This window comes from Crotalus tigris, unplaced genomic scaffold, assembly GCF_016545835.1.
Source record: "Crotalus tigris isolate CLP2741 ecotype Arizona unplaced genomic scaffold, ASM1654583v1 scf7180000024363.772921, whole genome shotgun sequence".
NCBI lineage: Eukaryota > Metazoa > Chordata > Lepidosauria > Squamata > Viperidae > Crotalus > Crotalus tigris.
The window spans coordinates 105132-128535 of record NW_024100531.1 but is presented as its reverse complement, the minus strand read 5'-3'; the positions used below and the strand labels follow the sequence as shown (position 1 = coordinate 128535).

At 43.0% G+C, this 23404-nt stretch overlaps 1 protein-coding gene across 10 annotated transcripts in view; it reads left to right on the top strand.

Moving 5' to 3' along the window:
* The window catches only part of LOC120301006 (teneurin-4-like), a 612847-nt gene that overhangs the window by 487384 nt on the left and 102059 nt on the right, over nucleotides 1-23404 (top strand). For 9 of the 10 annotated variants that reach the window (XM_039327639.1, XM_039327638.1, XM_039327645.1 and 6 more), the window contains one exon: nucleotides 17764-17934. The exons of the other annotated variant lie outside the window; for it this stretch is intronic. In XM_039327639.1, coding sequence (XP_039183573.1) covers nucleotides 17764-17934 — 171 coding nt within the window. The remainder of the gene's footprint in view (nucleotides 1-17763; nucleotides 17935-23404) is intronic. 10 annotated transcript variants of the gene reach the window in all.

Genomic DNA, 23404 nt, shown 5'->3' with positions numbered 1-23404 from the left:
CTTTTATTCTATTGGCTTTTGAAAGCCAATAGAATAGACTCTCTTGAATAGAGTCTAATTCTATTGGCTTTCAAAAGCCAATAGGAATTGTCCGGGCTGTCTCTGCCCTGCTGAGCCCGCCCAAAGTCCCATTCTGCAAACGGGGCTGCACCAGTTGAGTAGTCCTCGACGTACGACCGGTTGGGGGTCGCGGCATTAAAAAGGTTGAGAACCACTGCCCTAGAAGATCTGCAGAAATGCAGAGGCTGACAAGATGGCAGCCAAAGTAGACTTTTCCATCTCTCTTGGCTCTCATCAGGCATCTGTCTGGATCTTTGCAACCTAAATCTGGAATTCTGAGACATCACTAGCTGTGGACAGCCATACAAGTGGGTTGGTTGATTGGTTAGTTCATGGGTGGGCAACCTTGGTTCTTTTATGACTCGTGGACTTCAACTCCCAGAATTCCTGAGCCAGCCATGCTGAAGGGAAAGGGAGAGGTTTCCAAGCTGAGCCATGCTGGCTCAGGAATTCTGGGAGTTGAAGTCCACGAGTCATGAAGGGGCCAAAGTTTCCCCCATGCTGGCTCAGGAATTCTGGGAGTTGAAGTCCACAAGTCATAAAAGAGCCAAGGTTCCCCATCCCTGGGTTAGTTAGAAAGATGGATGGATGGATGGAGGGAGGGAGAGAGAGAGAGAGAGAGAGAGAGAGAGAGAGTGTGTTCTCGACTTACAACAGTTCATTTGCTGACTATTCAAAATTACAACAGCACTGAAAAAAGTGACATGACCGTTTTTCACATGTACAATTGTCACAGCATCCCCACGGTCACATGATCAAAATTCAGACTCTGGGCAACCGGTTCATATTTGTGAGGGTTGCAGTGTCTTGGGATTGTATGATCCCCTTTTGTGACCTTCCGACAAGCAAAGTCAATGGGGGAATCCAGGTTCACTTAACAACCATGTTACTAACTTAACAAATGCAACGATTCACTTAGCAACTGTGGCAGGAAAAGTAGTAAAAATGGGACAAACTCTCTTAACCAATGTCTCACTTAGCAACATAAATTTTGGGCTCAGTTGTGATCATAACCCAAGGACTACCTATAGATAGATACATTAGATAATGATGATGATGATGAAAGGGACCTTGGAGGTCATCTAGTCCAACCACCTGCTCAGATAGGAAACCCTATTCCATTTCAGACAAATGGCTGTCCAGTCTCTTCTTAAAAACTTCCAGTGTTGGAGCATTCACCGCTTCTGGAGGCAGGCTGTTCCACTGATCAATTGTTCTGACTGTCAGGAAATTCCTCCTTAGTTCTAGGTTGCTTCTCTCTTTGGTTAGTTTCGATAGATAGATAGATAGATAGATAGATAGATAGATAGATAGATAGATAGATAGATAGATAGATAGATAGATAGATAGATAGACAGAGAGAGAGAGAGAGAGAGAGAGAGAGAGATAAATAGATAGATAGATAGAGATAGATAAATAGATAGATAGATAGATAGAGATAGAGATAGCTAGATAGACAGAGATAGATAGATAGAGAGAGAGAGAGAGAGAGAGAGAGAGAGAGATGGATAGATAGATAGATAGATAGATAGATAGATAGATAGATAGATAGATAGATAGATAGATAGATAGATAGATAGATAGATAGACAGAGAGAGAGAGAGAGAGAGAGAGAGAGAGATAAATAGATAGATAGATAGAGATAGATAAATAGATAGATAGATAGATAGAGATAGAGATAGCTAGATAGACAGAGATAGATAGATAGAGAGAGAGAGAGAGAGAGAGAGAGAGAGAGATGGATAGATAGATAGATAGATAGATAGATAGATAGATAGATAGAGATAGATAAATAGATAGATAGATAGATAGATAGATAGATAGATAGATAGATAGGCAGGCAGACAGACAGACGACAGACCGACCATGCTTGCAATTGAGAGCAATCAAGGGTTAGGCTCCTTTTTGATATATTTTTATTTCATGTCCAGAACTCAACTGATTCCACTTTGTTAAGTCCATCACTGCAGTTGTTAAGTTAGTAACACGGCTGTTAAGTGAACTCGGCTTCCCCATTGATTTTGCTTGTCAGAAGGTCGCCAAAGGGGGAAATCACCTGACGCCGGGGACACCGCAACCGTCATAAAACAGTTGCCAAGCATCTGAATTTTGATCACGTGAGCGTGGGGATGCTGCAACGGCCATCACTGCTCAAAATGGTTCTAGGTCAGTGTTGTCGTACCATTGAATCATCACTAAATAAGCTGTTTTAAGGACTACTTGTACAAGCTGGCAGCCAAGGCATTGGAGTGACCCAATAACTGAGCGTGTAAGCCAGATCACGGGGCCACGCTGTCCATCAGGGCAAAGTGCTCAAATAATGCGTAGGGTTGACCTCCCGCCTGAAATACCACTTAGAGCAGTGGTTCTCAACCTGTGGGTCGGGACCCCATTTGGGGTCGAACGACCATTTCATGGGGGTCGCCAAACAACGCAGTCCGCCATTTTTTTCCCCTTTTCCTGAGCTGTGCTACTCCCTTTTATTCTATTGGCTTTTGAAAGTTACGGTTGCCCTGGTGCTGGGTCAAAATCAGGTCGTCCTTGACTTACAACCACAATAGAGCCCAAACCTCCGTGTTGTGAGACAGTGACTTTTGCCTCATTTTACAAGCTTTCTTGCCAACGATTGTTAAGTGAATCGTGCCGTTGTTAAGTAGGCAACGCGGCTCTTACGGAATCTGGGTTCCCGTTGACTTGGCTTGTCAAAAGGTCGCAAAAAGGGGATCGCATGATCCCCGGACACTGGAATTGTCATTATGAACCAGTTGCCCAGCATCCAAATTGGATCAAGGAATGCTGCCACGGTCGCGAGGGTAAAAAACAATCGTTAAGTCATTTTTCCCATCCCGTTGTAACTTTGAACAGTCACTAAATCAGTGGTTCTCCACCTGTGGGTCGGGACCCCATTTGGGGTCGAACGACCATTTCACAGGGGTCGCCAAACAACGCAGTCCGCCATTTTCCCCCCCCCCCCCTTTTCCTTAGCTGTGCTACTCCCTTTTATTCTATTGGCTTTTGAAAGCCAATAGAATAGACTCTCTTGAATAGAGTCTAATTCTATTGGCTTTCAGAAGCCAATAGGAATTGTCCAGGCTGTCTCTGCCCTGCTGAGCCCGCCAAAAGTCCCATTCTGCAAACGGTGCTGCACCAGTTGAGTAGTCCTCGACTTACGACCAGTTGAATAGTCCTTGACTCACGACCGGTTGGGGGTCGCGGCATTAAAAAGGTTGAGAACCACTGACTTAGAGCCTGGGAATTCTCCTCCCGAAGTAAAATCGGACAGCCATTTTCTCCACTGCTTCTATTTTCAACCTGACCGTCTGGTTATCGGTAGGGCTCTTAATGCTGACCCGTCCCATTTCCCCCGATTTATGCCTCTCCAGTGCTCTGTGTTGGGTTTTGATTAGGGGGCGGGGTTTCTTGGGAGAAAGGAGTGTCGTTAATTTCATTGTGTCAGCTGCTTAATCAGCCCTCCCAGACTTGGCTTCATTTGTAACCGTTTGCCAGACCTTTTTGTGAAGAAGAGAAATACTCTCCTCTTCCACATTCCTCTCCCCCCCCCAAATTAAAGAGAGAGAGAGAGTTTTATACTTGAAGCCCATTCGCACCATGGAATAAAACATCCCTATGGCTTTTCCTGCACAAACGTCTTTGTCAGACGGTCTTAGGCAGGCTTTCCCCCCAGGAAAGCGGTCTGGATGTCAGAAACATCTGCTGCATTTTGGGGTCTTCTCATTATAATCCAGTGGGCTTTCCCTCAGCATCAACCTGACTTTGAAAAGTTTCCAATAAGAGACAAAAGAGTAATGCTCGTATTTTGCTGCATGTAATTTAATCCTACCACCACACCATCCTCCTTTGGCTTAGGGCAGGGGTAGGCAACCCAAAACACTCAAAGAGCCACTTGGACCCGTTTCCCACCAAAAACAAAACACTGGGAGCCGCAAAACCCTTTTGATATCTAAAATGAAGCTAACACTGCATATATCCTTTTTTACCTTTATTATAGGTGTGTGTATGTGTATGTGTATGTGTATGTGTGTGTGTGTATGTGTATGTGTATATGTGTATATATATATATACACACACACAGAGACACACACATACACATTAAAAATAAAAGTAAAAATATGACTCTTGGGAATATCCATACTATTAAAACAATGATCACCAAGAGAATGCTTTAAGAGAATAAAATTACATACACACACAGGTAAAAAAAGGATATATGCAGTGTTATCTTCATCTTAGATGTCAAAAGGGTCTCTCTCTCTCTCTGTCTCTCTCCCTCCCTCCCTCTCTGCCCTTGGTCTGCCATTCCTCTTCCCCCACTCTCTTTCTTTCTCTCTCTCTCTCTCTTTCCTCTCTCTCTCTCTCTCTCTCTCTCTCTCTCCCTCCCTCTCTCTCTCTCTTTCTCTCTCTCTCTCTCCTATCTGCTGCTCACCTGACAAGCTTCAGGCTGTTGTCCAACAACCTCCGGGGTAGTCAACCTCGTCTCTTTTATGACTCATGGACTTCAACTCCCAGAATTCCTGAGTCAGCCTAGCTGGGCTAGCTAGCTCTCTCCTGCCCTTACTGCTTCCTGCAGAGACGCAGCAAAGGGAGGAGCTCCGCCCAGAAAGCTTTTCAGCTCCTCGGAGAACACTGTGAGTGCACTCTCTTTTACACACACACACACACACACACACATAAAAAACCCCACAAACACACACACAGAGAGAGAGAAGCAGGGAAGCGCAAGTGCCTCTCTCTGTCTCTGTCTCTCTCTGCAAAGGCAGAGGAGGCTGGGAGCCACAGGGGAAGGCTCAAAGAGCCGCACGCGGCTCCGGAGCCGCAGGTTGCCGACCTGTGGCTTAGGGTGAATCTATTTCCAAATAACAGAACAGAACAGAATAGAATAGCTACGGGACTTGGGTTTGGCTAGTCTAAAGAAAAGAAGAAATAGGGGAGACATGATAGCAGTGTTCCAGTATCTGAAGGGCTGCCACAAAGAAGAGGGCTCACATTATTCTCCAAAGCACCAGAGGGAAGGACGAGAAACAATGGTTGGAAACTGATCAAGGAGAGAAGCAACCTAAAATTAAGGAGAAAGTTCCTGACGGTGAGGACAATTAACCAGTGGAACAGCTTGCCTCCAGAAATCGTGGGTGCTCCATCGCTGGAGATTTTTAAGAAGAGACTGGACATTCACCTGTCTGAGACGATATAGGTCCCTTCCAGCTCTGTTATTCTATTCTATTCTATTCTATTCCATTCCATTCCATTCCATTCTAGAAGTTGTGGTTCTGTGGGTTTGACATTTGTGTGTTGTATGGAATGGAATGGAACGGAACGGAATGGAACAGAACAGAGACTGGATGGGATTAGACTGGAACAGAACAGAACAGAACAGAATAGAATAGAATAGAATAGAACAAAGTAGAACAGAACAGAATAGAATAGAATAGAATAGAACAGAACAGAATAGAATAGACTTTCCAAGAAAGTCCAGTTGGAAAAGCATCTCTGGGACAACCATGACCTGGATGATTGAGAATCTCCGTAAGTTTTCTCCATTTTTTTTCACAGCCCTGTTTGCTTTCCTTTTTCCTTTTCCCCATCTCCTTTTACTCTCAAGGAAATCCTCCTTTTATTCCCCTTGCTTTTCAAATCAAAGCTGTGAATTTTGATGGTAGGCAATTCTTTTCCTTCCTCAAATCTCCTGCCTGAGCAGGGGGTTGGACTAGAGGACCTCCAAGGCCCCACCCAACTCTGCCATTCTGTAGGCTTACCTTACAAAAACCTTTTATATTATTCTGTTTCTTAGCTACATGGGGGTGAAAATTTCACTGGGTAATAGTAAGCACCCCTAGGATTTGAATGACTGATCATATCCACAAAGACCGTCAAAACAGAACCAGTTGTAACAGCTGAATATGTAAACTTTCTGCAGTGTGTATCTAATCATCACAACAGGAGGGAACACATTCAGTCCTATAAAAATAATGACATATTTGTTTGGCCCCAGCTGGGGGTAAAAAAAAAAAATCACAACAGAAAATTATGCGACTTTTTTGTAGGAACAATGAACCTTAGGCTATAATATTAGTCTTCAGGATGTCAGAGGCCTCTTTGAGATTCCTGTTGTATCACACTGTTATGTTGTTAAAGCAAATATGTTTCTAGAAGACCAGCTTATGTATTTTATCCAAGTTTTCCCAAAGCAATATAAAATGCAATTGATTCATTGTGGGGCACTTATTTATATTCCTTGGTTCACGGTGATAATTAGAATCAGAATTTCTACCGCTAAGCGATGCACAAACATTTGTTTAGGGAAGGAAGTCACAACGGCAGTGAAAAAGGCGACTTCTGACCGGTTTTCAAACTTACGACTGTTACAGCATCTCCATGGTCACCCGATCCAAATCCAGACACTGGGCAACTGGCATGAACTTACGACTGTTTCAGTCTCCTGGGGTCATGTGATCGTTTTTTACAACCTTCTGACAATCAAAGTCAAGGGGGAAGCCAGATTCACTTAACAACCGTGTCACTAATTTAACAACTGCAGTGATTCGCTTTAACAGCTGTGTCAAGGAAGGTCGTAAAATGGGGCAAAAAACCTCACTAACAACTTGCTTAGCAACAGAAATGGCGAGCTCAGTTGTGGTCATAAGTTGAGGATTGTCTGTAGCCTTAAAACGGCGGTGTCCCATGACTGCATCGCTTAGCAACAGCAATCGTGGCAGTCCCTCTTGCTGTTGTTAAGTGAGGATTGCTGGTTGTTAAACGAGACCTGCTGGCTACCAACAAAGACAGTGGGGAAGCCAGCAGGAAGTCGCAGGTCCCAGCCAGCTCACAAGCAGGCTGGTAGGCAAATGCTGTGGTAGAGCATGGAGAGGTGCATGGTGGATGCTGCCAGGGATGGGAGGATGCATGGATGGCTCCTACAATGCTGCATAAGTGTGGCCAGGTGTGCTTACTCCATAGCCAGACTCCTCAAGAGATAAAGCATTAGGACTGGGAACGACTTGGAGAGCCAGATTGACCTAGTGGTTAAGGCACCAGGGTAGAAACCAAGAGATAGGATGGAATGGAATAGGAAATGGAATGGAATGGAATGGGAAATACAATGCAATAGAATAGAATAGAATAGAATAGAATAGAATAGAATAGAATAGAATAGAATAGAATAGAATAGAATAGAATAGAATAGAAGCTGGAAGGGACCTTGGAGGTCTTCTAGTCCAGCCCCCTGCTCAAGCAGGAGAACCTAGACTGGTGAATGTCCAGTCTCTTCTTAAAAATCTCCAGTGATGGAGTGCTCACGATTTCTGGAGGCCAGCTGTTCCAGGTTGATTGTCCTCACTGTTAGGAAGCTTCTCCTTAATTCCAGGTTGCTTCTCTCCTTGATCAGTTTCCAACCATTGTTTCTTTTCTTGCCTGCTGGTGCCTTGGAGAATAGATTGACACACACACACACACACACACACCGCCTTGTGGCAGCCCGACAGATACTGGAAAACTGCTATCATGTCTCCCCTCTTTCTTCTTTTCTTTAGACTAGCCAAACCCAAGTCCCGCAGTTGTTCTTCGTATGTTTTGGTATCCTGGCCTTTGATCATCTTAGTTGTTCTTCTCTGAATTTTTTTCAAACTATCAATACCTTCTTTGTGATATGGTGACCAAAATTGGCTACAGTATTCCAGGTGTGGTGTTACTAGGGCTTTGTAAAGCGGTACTAATACTTGGTGTGATCTTGAGTCCATGTCTCTGAGCCAATCACCAGGAGACAGTGAGTTCTAGTCCTGCCTTAGGCACGAAAGCTGGCTGGGTGACTTTGGGCCAATCACTTGGGAGACTGTGAATTCTGTTCCCGCCTTAGGCATGAAAATCAGTTGGGTGACTTTGGGCCAATCACCAGGAACGTAAGAATTCTAGTCCCGCCTTAGGCATGAAAGCCAGTTGGGTGACTTTGGGCCAGCCCCTTTTTCTCTCAACCTAACCCACCTCACAGGGTTGTTGTTGTGGGGGAAAAGAGGGTGAAAATAGCGCCAGCTTTATTGGCCACCTTCAGTTATTTATAAAAATGATAAAGGCAGGATTAAAAAAAAAATCTAAATAAATAATGAAATCGGCATGCTGGAGCAACTTGCAACTTTTCCTTGATTCTGCTTGCGGGAAGTCGAGAGGGAAGGTTGCAAATGGCAATCTGGTATTTGCAACCATCTTGTGAACCTCTTGCCAAGCAATCACACCACCACAGAGATGCTAGGACACCCAGAACTTTGAGGACTGTATGTCCCAAAGGTGTTTATTTTTCAGGAGGCAACTGGACTTTCTTGTTTTTCTTTGAAGACGTTTCGCTTCTCATCCAAGAAGCTTCTTCAGCTCTGACTGGATGGTGGGGAATGGCAGGATTTATACTCCTTGCAGACAGCTGGCCATTTGCCTTCTTTCTAGAGCAGTGTTTCTCAACCTTGACAATTTTAAGGCATGTGGACTTCAACTCCCAGAATTCCACAGCCAGCAAGGCTGGCTGTGGAATTCTGGGAGTTGAAGTCCACATGCCTTAAAATTGTCAAGGTTGAGAAACACTGTTCTAGAGAGTCGTTGAGGCCACCTGGAGGTTTATCTGTGTCGTCAGGGTCACCTGAGTAGGTGTGCAAATGGGTGTGGAGCCTTCTTGGAACTGCTGAAAGGACTGTCTTGTAGACTGGAGATAGATCACCCATTTGCACCACTCAAGTGACCCTGAGGACACAAATAAACCTCCAGGTGGCCTCCATGAGTCTCTGCTCAGGCAGGAAACCCTATACCATTTCAGACAAATGGCTGTCCAGTCTCTTCTTAAAAACTTCCAGTGTTGGAGCATTCACCGCTTCTGGAGGCAGGTTGTTCCACTGGTTAATTGTTCTCACTGTCAGGAAGTTTCTCCTTAGTTCCAGGTTGCTTCTCTCCTTGGTTAGTTTCCATCCGTTGCTTCTTGTCCTGCCTTCTGGTGCTTTGGAGAATAGCTTGACTCCCTCTTCTTTGGGGCAGCCCCTGAGATATTGGAAGACTGCTGTCCTGTCCCCCCTCGTCCTTCTCTTCATTAAACCAGACATACCCAATTCTGGCAACCGTTCCTTATATGTTTTAGCCTCCAGTCCCCTGATCATCTTTGTTGCTCTTCTCTGCACTCTTTCTAGAGTCTCAGCATCTTTTTTACATCGTGGTGACCAAAACTGGATGCCATATTCCAAGAAAACTAACTGAGTTTTGTCCCAGAATTGCTACACAGAAATCTAATCAATAACACAGATAAAGGAAATGAAATAACTTCATGCGATGTGTTCCAATACATGTGTTGGCAACATTGGTGTATTAAGTATTCATGCATTGTGGGCATTGAATTGAGTTTAAGAATTATCGTTCATCAATTAAACCATTTCCCTTTTCCACAAATTACAGGTTTCCTAATGAAATGGTATACTTAAAGTTCTATTGACCATAACCAACTAGTCTGTTATTTTAGTAATTATTTACATGCTCCCTGTAAAATCTGCCTTCCTTGGTTTCTCTAATTACAGCAAATATCCCAATGGGGAAGTTCTTTTTTAATATATACAAATTAAAACTCTATTTAGAGTTGCAACGGGACCATGTCATGATTGACTTGATCGCGAAGAACTATGCCTGAGTAGCAATTAGAAGACAGAAACTAGAAAATCTTTCTTTGTGTCTTAGAAAAATCTAGATGGGAAAATATTATTTTAGAAAGAAAAAACATATAGCTTTAGCGACCATATTTTCTTGGAAAAAATAAAGGAAAAATCGGAAAAGGGGTGAAAAAAGAGGTTCATAAAGATCAGTTATTTGAATTGTTTATGTGTATATGCTTGCTTGGCAAAGGAAAAATCAAGAGCTAAGCCAGGAAAAACTTTACAAAAACACAAAAAAAAAATCTAAAAAGCATGAAGAGAAGTTATTTCTGCAATCAAACTATGCATTGCATGGTTCCATGTGTATATAAAATGTTAAATGTCCTAAATTACAGGTACTTCCTCGGCTTACAACGGTTCATTTAGTGACCGTTCAAACTTATAGCAGAAAAAAGTGACTTATAGACCATTTTTCAAACTTGCAACCTTTGTAGTTCCCCATGGTCACGTGATTAAAATTCAGAGGCTTGGCAACTGGCATGTACTTATGACTGTTGCAGTGTCCCAGGATCACATGATCCACTTTTGTGACCTTCTGAAAAGCAAAGTCAATGGGTAAACCAGACTCACTTAACAACCGTGTGACTAATTTAACAACTGGTGATTCGCTTAACAACTGTGTCAAGAAAGGTCGTAAAATGGGGGCAAAAATCACTTAACAAATGTCTCGATTAGCAACAGAAATTTTGGGCTCAATTGAGGTAGTAAGCTGATGAATACCTATAGTTCTACTCCAAAAGAAAATCCATCCAGGGACCAAAAAAAAAAAAAAAAAAAAAAATAAGAAAGAGGAGAAAAAAACGCCATAATCTGTTTAGGAGGCAGTTAAGAGATTAGGACAGGGATCTTCAAACTTGGCCCTTTTATGTCTTGTGGACTTCAACTCCCAGAATTCCTCAGCCAGGCATGCTGGTTGAAGAATTCTGGGAGTTGAAGTCCACAAGACATGAAGGGGCCATAGTTCCCCCATGCTGGCTGAGGAATTCTGGGAGTTGAAGATCACAAGACATGAAGGGGCCATAGTTCCCCCATACTGGCTGAGGAATTCTGGGAGTTGAAGTCCACAAGTCATGAAGGGGCCAAACTTCCCCCATACTGGCTGAGGAATTCTGAAAGTTGAAGTCCGCAAGTCATGAAGGGGCCATAGTTCCTCCATGCTGGCTGAGGAATTCTGGGAGTTGAAGTCCACAAATCATGAAGGGGCCATAGTTCCCCCATACTGGCTGAGGAATTCTGAAAGTTGAAGTCCGCAAGTCATGAAGGGGCCATAGTTCCCCCATACTGGCTGAGGAATTCTGAAAGTTGAAGTCCGCAAGTCATGAAGGGGCCATAGTTCCCCCATGCTGGCTGAGGAATTCTGGGAGTTGAAGTCCGCAAGTCATGAAGGGACCATAGTTCCCCCATGCTGACTGAAACTCGGATGCTCAAGCTGGGATGCGTTGCTGCCCTGAAATACGAACATCAGCAAAGAAATGCTGACTCTTCTGCCCACACCAGGGTGGTCTTGGCCAATACAGGCAGTCCTAAACTTACAACAGTTCATTTAGTGACCGTTCAAAGTCACTGAAAAAAGGGACTTGCGACCGTTTTTCACAGTTACGACCGTCGCAGCATCCCCACGATCACTGCGATCAAAATTCGAGATGCTTGGCAACTGGTTCATACTTATGACTGTTGCTTTGACCTGGAGGGGGGTCGTTTGATCCCCCTTTTGTGACTTTCCAACAAGTGAAATCAATGGGGGGGAAGCCAGATTCACTTAACAACCAGGTGACTAACTTATCAGCAGCAGCGATCCACTTAAAAACGGTGGCAAGAAAGGTTGTAAAATGGGGCAAAAACTCACTTCACAAATGCTGGGCTAGAAGACCTCCAAGATGCCTTCCAGCTCTATTCTATTCTATTCTATTCTATTCTATTCTATTCTATTCTATTCTATTCTATTCCTTATTCCATTCTATTCTATTCCATTCCTTATTCCATGCCATATTCTATTCTATTCTATTCTATTCTATTCTATTCTATTCCATATTTTCTATTCTATTCCATCCATTCCATTCGATATTTTCTATTCTGTTCTGTTCTATTCTATTCCATTCCATTCTATTCCATTCCATATATTCTATTCTGTTCTGTTCCATTCCATATTTTCTATTCTATTCTATTCCATTCCATTCCATATTTTCTATTCTATCCCATTCCATTCCATTTCATATATATATTCTATTCTGTTCTGTTCTGTTCTGTTCTATTCTATTCTATTCTTTTCTATTCTATTCCATAGTTTCTATTCTATTCTATTCCATTCCATATATTCTATTCTATTCTGTTCTGTTCCTATTCCATTCCATTCCATTCCATATTTTCTATTCTATTCTATTCTGTATTTTCTATTCCATTCCATTCCATATTTTCTATTCTGTTCTGTTCTATTCTATTCCATTCCATTCCATTCCATATTTTCTATATTCTATTCTATTCTGATTGATCACTCTGCTTTTATTTTTTATTATTGCACTTCCCTTACCCGTCTCAAAGAAGTCAACAAGCCAATGAAAGGCCAGCTGTATGTGTAGCTTTGTAAGGGTCTCCCCTCCCCCCCACTCTCTCTCTTCTTTTATTCCTTTCAGTCCTTCTGTTTTGTTTTGTTTTTCTGCTGACTGGTTTGGATTTCTTTTCAACAAAGGGAGCCTCTGATGCTTCGCTAAGCATGCCTTGTCTTCGCTCTTTTTGGTGATCTATCAAAATCACTGCTCTGGCTCAGCTAACACCCTCACTCCATCAGCTTATCCAAAGAAAAGAGTCAATTTTCTCCGCCATCTAACTAACCATTTTTGTTACTCAACACATACACAGATTCCTCATTTCCGACTAGCATTCTTCCCCTCTCTTGTCTATTCTGCTGACGATGGATTTTCTTTCTCCTCCTCCTCCTCCTCCTTTGTTGATTTCTTATCCTGTTGCCCTTGGGTGACTCAAAAGCAATCAGGAAGCTTATTTCCTGAAATCTAATTTTCAGCCCAAGACAAGGGGGCTATTAATACAGGTTGTCCTCAACTTATGACCTGAACTGAGCCCCAGATTTTGGTTGCTAGCAGATAACAGAATAACAGAGTTGGAAGCGACCTTGGAGGTCATCTAGTCCAACCCCCTACTCAGGCAGGAAACCCTATATCATTTCAGACAAATGGCTGTCCAATTTCTTCTTAAAACGTTTCAGTGTTGGAGCATTCACAACTTCTGGAGGCAGGTTGTTCCACTGATTAATTGTTCTGACTGTCAGGAAATTCCTCCTTAACTCCAAGTTGCTTCTCTCCTTGGTTAGTTTCCACCCGTTGTTTCTTGTCCTGCCTTCTGGTGTTTTGGAAAATAGGTTGACCTTTGTGGCAGCCCCTCAGATATTGGAGGACTGTTGTCATGTCACCCCTCTCCTTCTCTGCTTTTGAAAACATGGAAGAACTAGATCAGGGCACTTCAAACTTGGCCCTTTTATGACTTGTGGACTTCAGCTCCCAGAATTCCTCAGCCAGGCACACGTGCCTGGCTGAGGAATTCTGGGAGTTGAAGTCCACAAGTCATAAAAGGGCCAAGTTTGAAGACCCCCTGAACTAGATGATCCAGGGAGTAAATGACTTGCAAAGTATTCTTCCCTCAGGGATTATAAAAGGCATCGATTGTTAATATACTCCCTTAGAGGAATTAATACACAGGATGTCTGCAGATCATAATAATGATTCCATGCAAGCGATATCCTTTCTCTCCTCTTCACCAGGGTGCATTTTGGGCCCTTGGCATTAAAAATAAAAATAAAAAAATCAGTTCCGCTGAAATCCTGCGGCACCACTTCTGTGTCTGCTGCTAAAAAGAGAGAACAAAGTAGTTTCAATTAGCAGAGAGAAGCCACACACAGAGCCTTAAGCCCTCAATAGCTGCACAGTGGAGCAACTTTTGAGCGCTTTTTAAATGGATTTTAATTGCACTCTGCTCTTTTGGGAGACGGCAGTTCTTCCGTGGAGGTTGGGGGGGGGAGAAGAAAAAAAAATCTATTGAGCGTTGCCCGCCAGGTGGAAAAATAGGTGTTTTGTGCTTTGAGTGCCTTTATTTTGATCGATTGGTTCGGGCTGAGGCGGTTTCAAGGGAGATCATCGGGAGACCATTTCCGAGCCCCCACTTAGCTTTTAGGCATTCTCTTAGCGACTCAGAAATGTCTTTTCATTCACAGAGGAAACTTCTGTTAGTTGGGAGAGGACAAAACACGTTTATGAGCTTCACTGTGGGAAGAAATGGCTTAAGCCAGGTCTGAGCAACAAGGTCAGGGGAGGCAGATACAAAGATAGATAGATAGATAGATAGATAGATAGATAGATAGATAGATAGATAGATAGATAGATAGGGAATGCAATCCGTGTGAAGTGTGAATTGTCTGGCTGGTCAAGTTCTAACCAGGATCTGCTCCCAAAGGACAAGATGATTGATTGATGATAGGTAGATAGGAAGGTAGATAGATAGATAGATAGATAGATAGATAGATAGATAGATAGATAGATAGATAGATAGATAGATAGATATAGATTCACTGGAGAAGAGCCTAATGCTGGGAAAGATTGAGGGCAATAGAAGAAGGGGACGACAGAGAATGAGATGGCTGGATGGAGTCACTGAAGCAGTAGGCGTGAATTTAAATGGACTCCAGAAGATGGTAGAGGACAGGAAGACCTGGAGGAACGTTGTCCATGGGGTCGCGATGGATCGGACACGATTTCGCAATTAACAACAACAACAACATAGATAGATAGATAGATAGATAGATAGATAGATAGATAGATAGATAGATAGATGTAATTAGGTAGGTAGGTAAGTAGGTGCAGAGGTAAAGAGATAGATAGATAGATAGATAGATAGATAGATAGATAGATAGATAGATAGATAGATAGATGTAATTAGGTAGGTAGGTAGGTAGATGTAATTAGGTAAGGAGAGAGAGAGAGAGAGAGACAGACAGACAGACAGATAGATAGATTGCTCCTAGAACCACGAAGCCGAAAACACCAGCCTGAAGAAGACGAATGAGACTTCGTCGAAATGTCACCAAGACACTTCCAATTTGACGCAGGAGAAAACCCGAATAACCAAAGACCTACATAGATAGATAGATAGATAGATAGATAGATAGATAGATAGATAGATAGATAGATAGATAGATAGATAGATAGATAGATTACCATTAGCTACGGAACCAAAGGCTGAATGCCAGCCTAACAAATAAATCAAAACAGATCTGCTGCTGTTTGTATACCCGACTTGCAGAGTCCCAAACAAGTGGCTTCTTAGAAAGGAAGGGTGCGATTGCATTGCCAATTACTTACGTGCATTCAAAACAGTTTGAGGGGAAAAAAGCTATTTTTGGCTTGCCTCCAAAAGCTGTGGGTGCTCCAACCCTGGAGGTTTTTAAGAAGAGACTGGATAACCATTTGGTCTCCTGCTTGAGCAGGGGGTTGGACTAGAAGACCTCCCAAGGTCCCTTCCTTTATTCTGTTATTCTGAAATGCCAGGGTATAAGCAAATGACCTTGGGAGACAGAAGGAAAAGCTAGAAAACAGTGGGATAAGAGGCAGCTGAGCCCGCCGAAGGAAGAGGAGGTGACAAAGATCGCAGAAGGGACTCTTCCTGGTTTTCCGGACCCTAAAGGTGATGAGAGAAGAGACCCTTTCAGCCTTGCATGGCTCTGTTATCGTCCCCTTACAACAAAGGGACAGAGATGGCACTCCTGGCTGTGCTTCTTATCCGGACTACCTCGCAAGGCTGACGCATAAAAGCAGGAGTGACGTTGCTTTCAATAGGCGGCATAAAATTAGCCAGCGACGGCGTTTGTGTGGGAATCAGAGGTTGGAAAACTGAAATTGGAAAATTATCTTTATAGCTAATAAAACCTTTCCCCTCCCGCCTGCGTCGCCCAATTACGTCTGAGCTTTGCTGCTGCTTGTGACACAGTGGTTGGCTTATTTAAACTTGCCACATTTTGCTGTGTTAATTTAACGTGTAAAGAAAACATGACACACAAAGCGTTCACACTGTTTGTTTCTCTTTGCCAGTACTCCTTGTGCAGCAGGCATCCTCCCACTCCTCGCTAGTCACGAGAGCTGAATTATTAGATGCAGTTTTGCCGTTAGCTAACATTACTTGCATTGCAAGTAGTCCTTTGAGTGACAGCCTTTCATTTAGTGACTTTCTGAAGTCAAAACGGCAGGGGAAAAAGTGGCCGTTCTTTCACACTTGGCAGCGTTCCCCATGGTCACGTGATCAAAACCTGGACTCTTGGCCACTGGCTTGTATTTGTGACAGTTGCAGTGTCCCGGGACCATGGGATCACCTTTTACGAACTTCTGACAAGCAAAGTCAACGGGGGAAACCAAATTCATTTAACCGTATTAGTAACCTTCCGTGTTTCCCCGAAAATAAGACCTAACCAGAAAATAAACCCTAGCTTGATTTTTCAGGAGGCTCATAATATAAGCCCCACCCCCCAAAAAATAAGCCTCAGTTAAGATCGTCAGCCAGACGGACGCATTTAGTACCGTATTTCCATGAATATAAGACCTAACCGGAAAAGAAGCCCTGATGCGTCTTTTGGAGCAAAAATTAATACAAGATCTGGTCTTATTTTTGGGGTAACACGGTTCACGTAACATTTGTGGGAAGAAAGGTCGTAAAATGGGGCAAAATTCACTTAACAACTGTCTCGCTTAGCAATGGAAATTTTGGAGTCAGTTGTCATTATATGTCAAGGACTAAATTGTACTACTGACCTCCTCTTGTGTTTATAACGCCGTCCATTCTTGAGAGACATTGCATTGCTGCTTCTGTCAGTTTCACAGAAGGTGATGGAGGCATCTAGCCAATCTTCGCCAATCTTGAAAACGCTAAGCAGGTTGGGCTTGTTTAGCGCTGGAAGAAGTGAAAGAGCAAGAGTAATGAGGCAAGACACCATGATGTTGTTGTTATTCCTCGCCAGCCAATGATCCGGCAGCTGAGTCTGAGGAATCAGATGGGGAGAAGTGGCCTGGAGTGACATGAGTGTCAGAGGAAGGCTCTGAGGAGCGCCAAGACTTAGTTGGACGAGAAGCCTGGCCCCTCTACTCACGCTCAGGCTGAGACACAGCTGTGCTGGGAGCCTGAGTTGGACAGTGATGAAGAACAGTTGGGACAAATCCAGGATGCACGAAAACGCAGGCAAAAGAAGCGAGTAGAACAGAGGAATGAAATGGGGCGGCTCCAAAGGCAAAGGAGAAGGCATTAGGAAGCCACGCCTTGGCTGCATTATAAAAGGGAAGGTGTGGGAGGTGCTGGTTGCCGAAGGTGCCGAAGGTGCTGGGCAGAGAGAGAGAATGTGCTTAGTCCAAGGTCAGTTAGGGAGGACCTGTTGCTGATTGTAACAGGTGATCTACTCATCTCTGTTGGGCTGAGCAAGAATGAATGACTCTGAAGTCACATGGTTAGCTTTCGTGGTGGACTAAAATCTAGATTTCCCTGCACCTAGTCTATCAATAAAGCCTACTCCTCTAATGAGTTGGAGCTGCATTACCTTGAATCCTCCTCCAGATTTTGGTCAATACAGGGAAGAATTCTGGAGGTAAAATGCCCGCCTCATCTGGAGATACAACTGAGGGATGTTCTCCTAGATCAAGGGTCTTCAAACTTGTCCTTTTTATGGCTTGTAGACTTCAACTCCCAGAATTCCTCAGCCAGGCAGGCTGGCTGAGGAATTCTGGGAGTTGAAGTCCACAAGTCATAAAAGGGCCAAGTTCGAAGACCCCTGTCCTAGATGCAAGCCGCCTTTACCTATCAACCCAAAGGCCTCCAAGACAAATTCCATAATGCTGATTATGGAACCCTGAAGGATTGAACGTCCAATGTCAGCCCTGGTTGTTGTTGGTTTTTTTTCACATTTCACAATTCTGCTAGGCGAAGAAAGATTCTCCCCCACCCCAAAGTTGACTTTTCTCGTTGCTCACCGCAGCCATGCACCTGTTTGGCCTAAACTGGCACCTGCAGCCGATGGAAGGGCAGATGTTTGAGATCACGGAAGACACAGCCGGCAGTTGGCCAATGCCAACAGACGTCACCTTGCATGCCTCAGGGGGCACAGGGATAGAGTTACCTGAGAGAAAAGGCAAAGTAGCCGGGGAAGGTACGGTTGATGTGTTTGTCCTTCTTGTGTGTCTCTCTGCCTCTGGATTCCAGAGAACCACCCTCATAATAACATCATTGCCTTCCCCTCCAGTTGCCTCTTCATTCCAGAATGTTCTAGAGTCAGTAGTTGTGCACGCACTCACGTTGTCATCTCTCCCTTCTCCAACACTGACCCAAACGTACATTTTCACTCCACAATCTGTCCAGAGCCATCCATCAAGGGAAAAAATAATAATTCTCTTTCATGTGTGTTTATTTATTTATGTATGTTCTTCCAAAACCTTCCTGTCTTCCTTGACATGTGTTGATAATTTAAAATAGTTTGTTTTAACGCTCCTTTCCCCCTCCCACAGGGCTACCAAATGTTGATGTTTCTTGCTTAATTACTCTTTGTTGTTGTTGTTGTTGCTGTTTTCCATGGTGATTTTGCTGGTAAAATGTATGCCTAACGCCAAAATATGTTTAAAAGCTCCCTGAAACCACATGTTTCGTCCTCATTTGCTATCTCGAGGCCAGATTCCTGAATTATTCCCCATTTTGGAAATTGGTGGAAAACCTACAGGTAATCCTCCAGTTACGATCGCAACTGGGATCAGAAAATTTGGCATTAAGTGGTGCGGTCATTGAATGAGGCATTTATGTGGCCATACCCGATTTTACAACTTTTTTTTTTTGCCGTGGTGGTGAAGCGATTCATCACATGATCACGATTTGCAACTTTTCCCGCCGGCTTCCCCAATGACTTTGCAGATTCCCCCATTGGAGAACCTGGATTTGCTTAACGACCCTGTGATTCACTTCATGACCGCAGGGACTCCTTTTACAGCCATTGTAAAAATGTTCATAAAATCAGGTCCAGTCACTTGGCAACTTGATTTACAGCGACTCCGACTTTCGATGGACCCAAAATTCCGACCCCAGTTGTAGTCATAAGTCAAGGACTATCTGTAGAAGCAAAAGGAAGCACAATTATTTAACTTTTTTTCCTCAGTGCTTCAACATCTGGAAGTTGTTCATTCCTATCCTTTACTGTCCAAGAGAACGCCATGTTTTCTAAAATTTATCTCGCTTCTCGGGATGCCAGAAGACATTGCTACTGGCTGAAAGTAGTAAACTGTTAACTATTCAAAGCCATGTAAAAATCATCCTTTGCTTAGGAAAATTGTGGCACCTTGACAACCTATCACCGTATCTCAGGAGAAAATCCTGAGGTAAAATCCTGTCTTTCCTTAGAGCTAAGCGTTGTGTGCTACAATAAAACTCAGGATTGCTTCTGCTATGAGAGCAGAACAATTTTTCCCCGTTAAAGTAAAAAGATGGGGAAATTAAGAACTTTTTGTGCCATGCTGATAATCTAGCTGAATTAAAATCTGTTCTCTCTTCTCCAAATGTTCTGGCTCACAACGGAAAAATCTAGAACTCAACTGTGACTTCAGAGCCACATGCAGAGAGCAATCGCATGTACCTGAAGCATCCACTGGGCTGTTTTGAGGGGGAGGGTTCGGTGTTTTTGTTTTCTAATAATGGCTTTATTAGTTCAGATGTCAGTGACCAGATTCCAGTTCATCTATGTTCATTCGGGGATCAGTAAGAACCTGGCCACTCTGCCTGGCCATCATGGATCTCTTTGTATGTTCTCTGATACAGAGATAGAGAAATAGAGTGATAGATGAGAGAGAGAGAGAGAGAGAGAGAGAGAGAGAGAGAGAGAGAGAGAGAGAGAGAGAGAGAGAGATGATAAATAGATGACAGACAAACGATATAGATAATAGCCAGAGGATGGATAGATAGAGACAGAAGACGGACAGATGATTGATAGATTAACAGACAATAGAGATATAGAGGTAGGGAGGGAGAGGAGAGACAGAGAGGATGGATAGAAATGATAGATAGATAGATAGATAGATAGATAGATAGATAGATAGATAGACAGACAGATAACAGCCAGAGGATGGATAGAGACAGAAGACAGATGATTGATAGATTAACAGACAGAGACATAGAGATAGAGACGGAGAGGAGAGACAGAGAGGATGGATGGATGGACGGACAGACAGACAGACAGACAGATAACAGCCAGAGGATGGATAGAGACAGAAGACAGATGATTGATAGATTAACAGACAGAGACATAGAGATAGAGACGGAGAGGAGAGACAGAGAGGATGGATGGATGGATGGACGGATGGACGGACAGACAGACAGACAGACAGATAACAGCCAGAGGATGGATAGAGACAGAAGACAGACAGATGATTGATAGATTAACAGACAGTAGAGACATAGAGATAGGGAGGGAGAGGAGAGACAGAGAGGATGGATGGATGGATGGATAGATAGATAGATAGATAGATAGATAGATAGATAGATAGATAGATAGATAGATAGATAGATAGAACAGCCAGAGGATGGATAGAGACAGAAGACAGACAGATGATTGATAATTAACAGACAATAGAGACACAGAGGTAGGAAGGGAGAGGAGAGAGAGGGAGGATGGATAGAAGAGAGAGAGAGAGATGATTAGCAGCCAGAGGATGGATAGAGACAGAAGACAGACAGATGATTGATAGATAGGCAATAGAGAGATAGAGGTAAGTAGGAAGAGGGAGAGAGAGAGAATGGAGAGATAATAGACAAAGGATATATAGAGAGAGAAACAGAGAGACACAGACCAGGCCACTCTATGGCATATGAAAATGAGAACCCGCAAAGACCCAGAAAAACATGTGGTCCACTGCAAAGGAAGCCATTGCTATGTCCAGGAAAATGAACACATTATAATTGCTTTCATCTCCCTCTCACCCAAAGTTTTCCACCAGCGTGAGAAAGGGCGTGCTAAAAATGGGGCACAAATCCCCAGAAAGGATCCCGTTAATTGGTTAATGATCATGTTGCCTCCTGAGATCAGAAAGCAGAAAGTTCAGAAGCCAAGAAGGGATTAGACTTAGAGGCTTTGCACCCAGATCTCCTCCTTGATCCTGCCACACTGTCATCCAGACAATCAGACTAAAGATTGCTCAGCATATTAAGCCCAAAGCCCAGAGGGCTCTTAGTCAAGCCTCCATATAGAGGTAGTCCTCGAGTTAACAGCCATTCATTTAGTGACCATTTAAAGTTACAACGGCACTGGAAAAAATTGATTTTTGACCCCTTTTCACGCTTAAGACTGTTGCCGCATCCCCAGGGTCACATGATCAAAGTTCAGACGCTTGGCAACTGATTCATATTTATGATGGCTGCCGTCTCCCGGGGTCACGTGATCCCTTTTTGCGACCTTCTGACCAGCAAAGTCAATGCGGAAGGCAGATTCGCTTAGCAACAGGGCTGCTAATTTAAGAGTGATTCACTTAACAACTGTGAAGAAAGATCATAAAACGAGGCAAAAACTCCTTTAACAGCTGTCTTGCTTAGCAATGTAAATTTGGGACTCGGTTATGGTCGTAAGTCGAGGACTACCTGTATTTTAAAGGGGTTACTATTCGGGACTTTATTCAGAAACAACAGGCTCCTCTATAGATACAGATAGTCCTTGACTTACCACCACAATTAAGTTAGTAGCACGGTCGTTAAGTAAAACTGGCTTCCCCGTTGACTTTGCTTGTCAGAAAGTCAGGAAAGATGATCACATGATCCCCCAGGACACTGCCACCGTCATAAATACGAGCCAAGAGCCAAGCATACCTGAATTTTGATCACATGACCGTGGGGTTGCTGCAACGGTCGTCAGTGTGAAAAAAACAGTCATTATGTCACTTTTTTTCAGTGCCGTTGTAACTTTGAACGGTCACTGAACGAAACTGTTGTCAGCTGAGGGCTGCCTGTGCTTGATTTTATTGAGCCGTAAATGTTGGAAAGCTGAATTCAAAAATTGCTTATTTTCATGTGGGTGAGACGAGACTTCCATTATTAGATGTTTGTGGAACGGCAGCAGAGTTTTCAATGGTTGTCTGTGTAAATTCCACTCTCTGTACAAGAAAACGTATCTCTTTTCAGTTGAATGTTCACATACCCACAAATACCGCACATATTTTAAATAAACTAACACCAAAGCAGCTAATCTGTCCACAGGGGGGGATTTGTGTTAACTTCCTAACAGATGGAATCACTTAAGTTTTAAGTAGACTTTTACTATCTGGAATATAAAAATATGTTACGGCTGCAAGAATATACCTCCATTAAACAGGGTATTGTCAGGGAATTTGGCTACATAAAAAGACTGCGGCAGGAGAGGGAGCATTTTAATTCTTTATTCCCCAAAAACCACTTCCATTTATTTTTCAACAAAGGAAGAAAATGACAGCGCTGTCTCCATCTTGGCATAAGAGCGGTTTTCCTCAAAGAGGGATGGATTTCAATTCCCAGAATTCCCCAACCAGCATGGGTGGCTGGGGACTTCTGGGAGTTGAAGTCCACTCCTCTTGAAGTTTCCAAGATGGAGAAATATAGATTTAGAGGTTTATCTTTCTGTGAGCTTGATGTATTTCTGAAATTCAGGGATGGCTAGCCAGCCCTATGAGCTCAAAATTACACATCTACAGATAAGTGTGAAGCTCTAGCAAGGGTCACAAAAGCACACCAAGTTGCAGAAATGTATGAATAATTTTTAAAAGGAGGGCCCCAAATTTGCCCACTGAGGTCTAGTAACCTCAATGGGGGCAAAAACAGGAAGATGATTTATTTTTACGTACAGGTAATCCTCAACTTAAAACAGTTCATTTGGTGACCAAAGTTACAACAGTACTGAAAAAAGTGATTTATGGCCATTGTTCACACTTAATGACCGTTACAGCATCCCCATGGTCATGTAATCAAAATTCAGGCACTCAGCAACTGGCATGTACTTACGACGGTTGCGATCACCTTTTGTGACCTTCTGACAAGCAAAGTCAATGGGGGAAGCCAGATTCACTTCACAGTGGTGTTGCTAACTTAACAAGTGCAGCGATTCACTTAAGAAAAGTCGTAAAATGGGGCAAAACTCACGTAACAAATTTTTTGCTTAGTAAGCGATTTTGGGCTCAGTTGTGGTCGTAAATTGAGGACTACCTGTATTTATCAAATTTACTTCCCTTTCGACTCATGGTGTGAGAAGACACTGTGCGGCTTGCCACATAATAAAACATATGGAAATAAAAGCAATTATAAATTCAACACCAGAATAAATTATAAGAGATTAAAACAAATTTTAAAAAAAAACCAGGTTTAGTGCGCAGAGGCTATGCAGCTTCTCTGTTAATACACTTGTAGAAAAGAGACTAAGGATTTTAAATTTTAAATTTGGGAGCAAAGAAATTAATAATGAGAAAATTCAAAGGGTGCGAAGAGATTAAAAAAAAAGTTAACTATTAAATTTTCAGGTTCCTATTCTTTGTGGTTTTTAATTTCATTTTTTCCTACTTTTCCAATAACAACAAACACAGAAGGAAAGGCATTCATACAAATAAAACCTGACTGTAATTGTCTGA